General features: G+C 44.1%; 1 protein-coding gene across 1 annotated transcript; it reads left to right on the forward strand.

Moving 5' to 3' along the window:
- The first annotated feature begins 5618 nt into the window (after positions 1–5618).
- LOC148025016 (chlorophyll a-b binding protein type 1 member F3, chloroplastic-like) lies at positions 5619–7148 on the forward strand. The gene is made up of 2 exons (XM_087694715.1): positions 5619–5871; positions 6395–7148. The coding sequence occupies exons 1-2, from the start codon at positions 5729–5731 to the stop codon at positions 7044–7046; spliced, it is 795 nt and encodes a 264-aa protein (XP_087550841.1). The 5' UTR covers positions 5619–5728; the 3' UTR covers positions 7047–7148.
- Positions 7149–8048: the final 900 nt, after the last annotated feature.

Consider the following 8048-nt stretch of genomic DNA (forward strand, 5'->3'; position numbering starts at 1 on the left):
AGCAATGGAATCATCATTCATGAAATATTTGCAATCTTCTCTAAAAAGAGTATACAACTAAAAGTTTTTATGAAGCCCATCAATAGTAGCAACCATAAACAATCTATTTGAAATATCCTTGACCACTTTGATAAATATCACCTTTGGTATGGGATGGTTGGTTGCCTTCTCACCTTTCTTGATCTCTCTAAAGTATCTCTACATGTAGAAACACCTTGATTTTCTCTTTCCCTTCATTGGAGCTTCTTTGGAAGGCTCCTCAATCAAGAAAATGGAAGTTTCACCATCCATTGTCAAGAGCATTTGAAAGAGTTAAAGGTTCCCCATAGTTAGGAAGAGTAAGAACACTTTGAGGTTGATGATCACGAGAAGCTCGACTTTCATTATCATTTGATGATTTGGCCTTAGTTGCACACTAAAAAGTACCTTGCTCTTTAGAATTCTCATGAAGCAATAGGAAATCCTTTATAGATCAACAAGACTAACATTTTCCTCAATAGACACACTAGTAGTATTTGAGGGAGGTTATTGCAGATATATCTTCATGGCAATTTTCTTAGTTTTGATAATTCAATATGGTTGCTTTGATAATTAGTAATATTTGAGGGAGGTAATTGTAGATATGCCTTCATGGCAGCTTTCTTAGTTTTGATCATTCATATGGTTGCTTTGACAGGAGAAAGGAGCTCACAATGGAAAGCAAGATCATGATACTACAGAGAGAGGAGAGGAATAAATTAGCCGATAAAAGGACTCACTTGTACCATATCCACTCTTAGAATTTGATATTATATGAGAAAAGGGCAAGGGGCTCACTAGGTAGAGAATAATGGTAAGTTTGGCAAGACCACAAAAAAATGCAACTATTGAAGCTAGCATGGAACTGAAGTGCAAGGAGAAATATTGTCTGAAGATATTGCATGAGGAGGAGTGTGCAACTCATTTTCCAAACAATAGCTACCTTGTTTTGGTAGGACCATACGGAAATGCAACCATTGCACGAGGAGCAAGACTATCTGATATTGCACAAGCAACACTATTTTTACTTGCCAATGTAGCATCAATTGCATTGTATCAGAAAGTTCTCAGCTAGCTTGCAAATAGGATGTGGTATACAAAATCAAACAAATGCACTACAAATACATCCCAAAGGGGACCTAGAGTATGTTTCACAAGGGCTCTACCTACACCATGACTAAGTGATTGAAGAGAAGAGCTCGAGGGATAAAAAGTGAAAAAATGAGATGTAAAGAATGTCGGATCCAGAGCATGGCTATGGCAGATGGAACACAAAGACAATGTTCATGATGACATAGACTGAAGAGACCAACTGTTACTCAAGTGAATTAGGTTCCAATATGGAAGCTTGGACTCATAAACACAATCTTAAGTATGACACTGACTATGACTAAAAGGACAAAGTATACTTGTATTCCATCATTGAATGATAAGAAGGTACATCCTACATCACTTTATAGGCTCATGATGGTTTCCTTTTTCTCGACTATGCTTATGGGATTCAGAGTCCGGACATCTTGTATTTTAGGCATCCTCTTAGGTAAGATGTTTGAGTCTTGCCCTATTGCTCCATACAAAGAGGCTAAGCCATGTGTGATTGCCAATATCTCAACACCCCTCCTCAATCACAACCAGAGAAGTACAAAGTGTGTAGAGGCTTTAATGAGCAACCCCTTGCAAAGTGTGGGCACACCACAAACATGCTAAACACCAGAGGCTGTCGCAGAAAGGCTAAGTGTGGGTACCAAAGACGTGGTGAACATCTAGAGGCTATAACAAGGGCCTCACAAAGTGTACAAAGGCTGTAGTACAAGGTTACATGAATAGTTTACAAGCTTATGTTAGAAGCATTAATGGCAAGAACATACAATAAAAAAGTCTAGTAAAAATTTGGGTCAAGGACCAGCAGGCCCTTGTGGTTTTCTTGATTTTTGAATTTTCTTTTAGCATAGATCTTTTGGTCTTTATTCTCCATGGCTTTCCTTGTATTGATCATTTGGTCCTCTTCTTCATGGTCCTTGCTTGCATTGGTCTTCATGTCCATGTTCCCCTCAAGAAAAGGTATCATCATCTTTGAGGAAGCAGAAATGTCTTCAAGGTCTTCAAATAAGATCATTGATTTCTCTCTTATGTAGATAGATCCATGTCTTCTTGCAAGTGGGTCAACCAATTCTTGCATGTAGTGTAAGTGAGCAACATGAGCCATGCTACTCTTCAAGAGAAGTATCCATTTATAGTTCTTTATGTTTAGGAGCTCTAATGGAGATAGGTACAGTCTGGCTATGGTTGCCACCAGGTAACTGTGAGATTCATGTGAAGAATGGGGGTCATACACTCAAACTGAGCTGGACTGAGATGAAGAGGAGCTTAGAGGAGTGAAAGGAGAGCTAGATCATGCTCAACTGAGCTCTGATACCATGTAAAGAATGTCAGATCCAGAGCACGGCTATGGTAGATGGAACACAAAGACAATGTTCATGGTGACATAGACTGAAGAGACCAATTGTTACTCAAGTGAATTAGGTTCCAAGATGGAAGCTTGGACTCATAAACACAATCTTGAGTATGACACTGACTAGACTGAAAGGACAAAGTATAGTTGTATTCCATCATTGAATGATAAGAAGGTACATCACTTTATAGGCTCATGATGGTTCCCTTTTTCTCCACCGTGCTTATGGGATTCAGAGTCCTGACATCTTCTATTTTAGGCATCCTCTCTAGTAAGATGTTTGATTCTTGTCCTATTGCTCCATACAAAGAGGCTAAGCCATGTGTGATTGCCAATATCTCAACACCCCTCCTCAATCACAACCAGAGAAGTACAAAGTGTGTAAAGGCTTTAATGAGCAACCACTTGCAAAGCATGGGCACACCACAAACATGGTAAACACTAGAGGTTGTCGCAGAAATGCTAAGTGTGGGTACCAAAGATGTAGTGAACATCTAGAGGCTATAACAACGGCCTCACAAAGTGTACAGAGGCTGTAGTACAAGGTTACATGAGGAGTTTACAAGCTTATGTTAGAAGCATTAATGGCAAGAACATACAATAAAAAATTGTAGTAAAAATTTGGGTCAAGGACTAGTAGGCCCTTGTGGTTTTCTTCATTTTTGAATTTTCTTTTAGCATAGATCTTTTGGTCTTTATTCTCCACCACTTTCCTTGTATTAATCATTTGGTCCTCTTCTTCATGGTCCTTGCTTGCATTGGTCTTCATGTCCATGTTCCCCTCAAGCAAAGGTATCATCGTCTTTGAGGAAGCAGAAGTGTCTTCAAGGTCTTCAAATAAGATCATTGATTGCCCTTTTATGTAGACAGCTCCATGCCTTCTTGCAAGTGGGTCAACCAAGTCTTGCATGTAGTGTAAGTGAGCAACATGAGCCATGCTACTCTTCAAGAGAAGTATCCATTTATAGTTCTTTATGTTTAGCATTTCCATGACTGAGAATTAGTTGAGATAAACCAGTGATGAATGAGTTGGAAAAGATTGTCTCAAGGGACAATAAACTTTAGTGTTAAACAATACTATTTAGTATCAAGAGATACTAGCTTGTTCTTGAATCTTCCAAGCTGAATCTTGATATTAGAGCACTTTCTTGCTAATTTGTTATGGTTTCCTTGCTGGATATTGAGTGGCATTGACAATCTTGAGCTAAAAAGGAAGTAAGGGTAAAAGATGAGCTCGAAGTACTTGATGTCAAGCTTGATGATGGTTGATGTGAAGTGGGCTACTTAATCTTTAGGACTACTCCAAATCTTCTTCTTGAAGATCTATACTTATTGAAGACTTTAGATCTGACAGTTAGTGTCCTAGTTGAGCTCAGAAATGTGAGATCTTGAAGTGAAAAAAAGAGCTTGAGTTAAAGTAGCTATGGAGTTAGGGTTTCAGGAATAGGCCGACTGGTTTTTTGGTCGTAGTAGCACTCAAAGTATATCATTTGGAAAGATATTACATGAGAAGGGGAGCTTAGATATGGAGCTTAAGAAGCCCTATCATCATAGGACAAATGGTGGCCTCTACCTGCAGCAACACAAACTATACAACCAGTCAAAGGTGCAATTCTGAATAGCACGATGAATTTCAGCACTGCTGAAGTTAGGGAGCAACAATGTTGCTGATTGAAGTGCTAGAGAGGAGTGCAGGAAGTCCGGGAAGATATGCCTAGAAGGAACCTTGTGGCGATATGGCTTCTAGAGTGAGATCTGAGAGCTCTAATGGAGATAGGTACAGTCTCTGGCTATGGCTGCCACAAGGTGACTGTGAGATTCATGTGAAGAATGGGGGTCATACACTCAAACTGAGCTGGACTGAGATGAAGAGGATCTTAGAGGAGTGAAAGGAGAGCTAGATCATGCTCAAATGAGCTCTGATACCATGTAAAGAATGTCATATCTAGAGCATGGCTATGGTGGATGGAACACAAAGACAATGTTCATCATGACATAGATCGAAGAGACCAACTATTACTCAAGTGAATTAGGTTCCAAGATGGAAGCTTGGACTCATAAACACAATCTTGAGTATGACACTAACTATGACTGAAAGGACAAAGTACAGTTGTATTCCATCATTGAATGATAAGAATGTACATCACTTGATAGGCTCATGATGGTTCCCTTTTTCTCCACTGTGCTTATCTGCCAGGCATAATGCAACTAGTACCATACGCATATGTTCACACGATAAGTCACAGATTATGCGGCAAAACCTCCTCGCGACCCATGCCCTATATAAAAGCACTTATAAGGCTTCTCGGTTACTCAGGATTACAATACAATGTCCACAAAGTAATATATTTAGAAAAGACAATAGCCATTCAAATTTTCTGTTATGCGCTTGGCTACTCTGCCTCCAAAGCTAGATCTGCCATGCATAATGCAACTAGTACCATACGTGCATGTTCACACGATAAGTCACGGATCATGCGGCAAATAGACAAAAATCTACAATACATTTCGATAAGGTATCGTGATAATTTCATAATTCCGATAAAATAGCGTGATAAACATAAGTTCATACCGTAATAAACATAATTCCATAATAATTTATTTGCGCAATATTGTAAGACTATAGACTAGGGCCTTCGATTAATGTCAATGTCGACCAAGACTAAAGAGCTGAGGTTGCAAGTCTTTTGATTGGCATGACATCCCCTAGACTCCATATCATGGCCATTGTATAAAATACTTTTGCGATAGTGGTTGGTGGCTGGGTGGAGTCCTGGTACTTGCTTAATTGCAAGTCTTAAGGAAGTCCTCTCTTCGTGGAAGGAACGAATGGATGGGTTTTACAATAAAAACAAAGTGGAGAGATTGAAAAAAGGAATAATGTTGTAGAGTGATATTGTTATGTCAACATTGTTATCAGGGAACGAACGGATGAGAGGCGATAAATCCTATTGGGCGAGCGAAGGCGCATGTCGATCGACAGCCACGAAGAGGCCCGGCACACGGCCGCGAGAGGGGGCCACGTGAGACATCAAACATTCCAGCGGCAATCCAAGCTGGGCGCAGGCGATTGGCTGTGGGGATCTTCGACGTTTGCCACATGGACTCACCGCGCGCACGAGTATTTAAATGATGGGCGAGCGACTCTCAGTAGAATCTCCGATTTGATCCTTCCCAGTTCCCACTCCTCGAATCTTCAATCGTCGGAGAGAAGCACAGCGCGTAGGCGCCCAGCTCTAGCCGCTCAACACAGCAAACATGGCGGCCGCTACTGCTCTCTCCTCTTCCTCCTCCGCCATTCTCAGCGGCTACAATGAGCTGGCGGGCAAGGTGCAGGGGGGCCTGGGAGAGGCGCGCGTCCAAATGATGGGGTCCAAGAAGGGCAGCGGCGGCAGCATCTGGTATGTCATTTATTCACAGGTACAGCTATCAATGAGCTGTAGTCCTTAGCTTGCTGATTGTTAACGAGATAGCGGCGGTAAATGTTGCTTACTAGCTCGCCAATATTAGATATCGGGGTAGTCCTGGCCGTCCATTCGCACTGATCTGATCGAGACATTAGTCTGTTCGATGTTGTCGAAACAATTTGCTTTCCGGTAGGATCCTTGGCTTGCAATGGGTTTGTTGTGTGGTTATTAAGCCCAGCCTCCAGGGGTGTACGCTAGTTGGAAGGAAGCTTGTAATGCTGGCGTCATCTCCGTGAGAGATGTTAGGTGTAATTCAAATAACCTACTACTTTCGCATTGAATAGTAATGATATTTCTAATGTAAATTTTCGGAAATACGAACGGATGGGAGGCGACGAATCCCATTGGGCGAGCGGAGGTGCATGTCGGCGGTCGACAGCCACCGCGCCAGGCGGCCTCTTGGTTAGATACGTACTGATCTTATCAAGTTGGTTTGCTTGCTTGAATCAAAATGCAGGTACGGCCCCGATCGCCCTCTGTACCTGGGGCCATTCTCCGGCAGCCCGCCGTCCTACTTGACGGGAGAGTTCCCGGGAGACTACGGGTGGGACACGGCGGGGCTGTCGGCGGACCCGGAGACGTTCGCCAAGAACAGGGAGCTGGAGGTCATCCACGCGCGATGGGCGATGCTGGGCGCGCTGGGCTGCGTCACCCCGGAGCTGCTGGCCAAGAACGGCGTCAAGTTCGGGGAGGCCGTGTGGTTCAAGGCCGGGGCCCAGATCTTCTCGGAGGGCGGCCTGGACTACCTGGGCAACCCCAGCCTCGTCCACGCCCAATCCATCCTGGCCATCTGGGCCTGCCAGGTCATCCTGATGGGCGCCGTGGAGGGCTACCGGGTGGCAGGGGGCCCCCTGGGCGAGGTGAGCGACCCGATCTACCCGGGCGGCCAGTTCGACCCGCTGGGCCTGGCCGATGATCCCGAGGCCTTCGCAGAGCTGAAGGTGAAGGAGCTGAAGAACGGGCGGCTGGCCATGTTCTCCATGTTCGGCTTCTTCGTGCAGGCCATCGTGACCGGGAAGGGCCCCATCGAGAACCTCTCCGACCACCTCGCCGACCCCACCGTCAACAACGCCTGGGCCTACGCCACCAACTTCGTGCCCGGGAAGTAGGCTGTATCTCTGTTCGTATGTGTAGGCGCGCCGATCCGCCGCTTATTGTACTATAGCATGAGGATTGATTATTAAACCTGCCCGCAAACAAACTTTCTCCAACCATGTGTCATCTTCTTTCTTCTTTCAAACGGCTCGCGCCTCGATTCTCTAATCGGGTGCCAGTGGCCACGCTGCCACTGCTAGCTGGTGGGATGTTTTTATACGCTCGCGGCTCCCTGCCTCGGATCTCCAACGTTTATTAAGCAATTGATAGGGAGTCAGAGCTGCCCCCCGTGCCCATCTGTTCCTACAAACAATTTTTAGACCTCTCCTTGCAGTTGCGACATCTCTTTCTTGCCTCTGTTTATGTCGTACTCTTATGACCCTTTTGCGTTTCACTCCATTCAACGACTGTACGTGTGTAACGAAAGCACCCAAAGCCGATTTCGGTTGTTTCATTGCGCTAAACCCCATGAGTGTTGCGGAGTTGCCAATGACAACTACGACCAAGCCCAGGAGGCCCCAGGTCTGCTGCAGCATGGGTCCATAGGAATCGCTAATAAGGAGAAAGAATTGCGACCCGTCACTAGAGTTGTCGACCGTACATGTACTTTACTATCCACTTGCCCCCCCCGCCCCGCAAAAATGGCAAGGCACGATAATTGCTCTCTATCTTGTATGCTTCAAAAGACTTTTTCGACTTTTCATGTTCCCCACCATTCACTTCGGTTGTCCTTTTTGATCTTCAAATAGTCTTTCCGTAAAAGCTAATATCAACCTCGCAAGGAGAAACGTTTCTCAAAATGTTGATAGCTTCTAATATTTGCTCTCAACCCTTGATGCAAAGCTCTCACATTCTTGGAATATATCATGTCTATGCGGCTTAGTCCCAAAACCCAACATTTCTAGCAACGTCTTACCAATCAATGTCGGCAATGACAACTATTGCAAAAGAGCTGCTCTTTTGCAATATATTGGGTCCATAGAAGTCACTAACAAGAAAGAAGTGCCATGTTTCGC

Source organism: Lygodium microphyllum, chromosome 15 (genome assembly GCF_053477565.2).
Source record: "Lygodium microphyllum isolate KBCC chromosome 15, Lygodium_microphyllum_v1.1.10, whole genome shotgun sequence".
Lineage (NCBI taxonomy): Eukaryota > Viridiplantae > Streptophyta > Polypodiopsida > Schizaeales > Lygodiaceae > Lygodium > Lygodium microphyllum.

Bases quoted from the DNA above. Each gene is read 5' to 3' on its own strand.
- LOC148025016 (XM_087694715.1), top strand. From the start codon at position 5,729: ATGGCGGCCGCTACTGCTCTCTCCTCTTCCTCCTCCGCCATTCTCAGC. The intron at 5,872-6,394 runs GTATGTCATTTA...ATCAAAATGCAG, and splicing joins GGCAGCGGCGGCAGCATCTG to GTACGGCCCCGATCGCCCTC.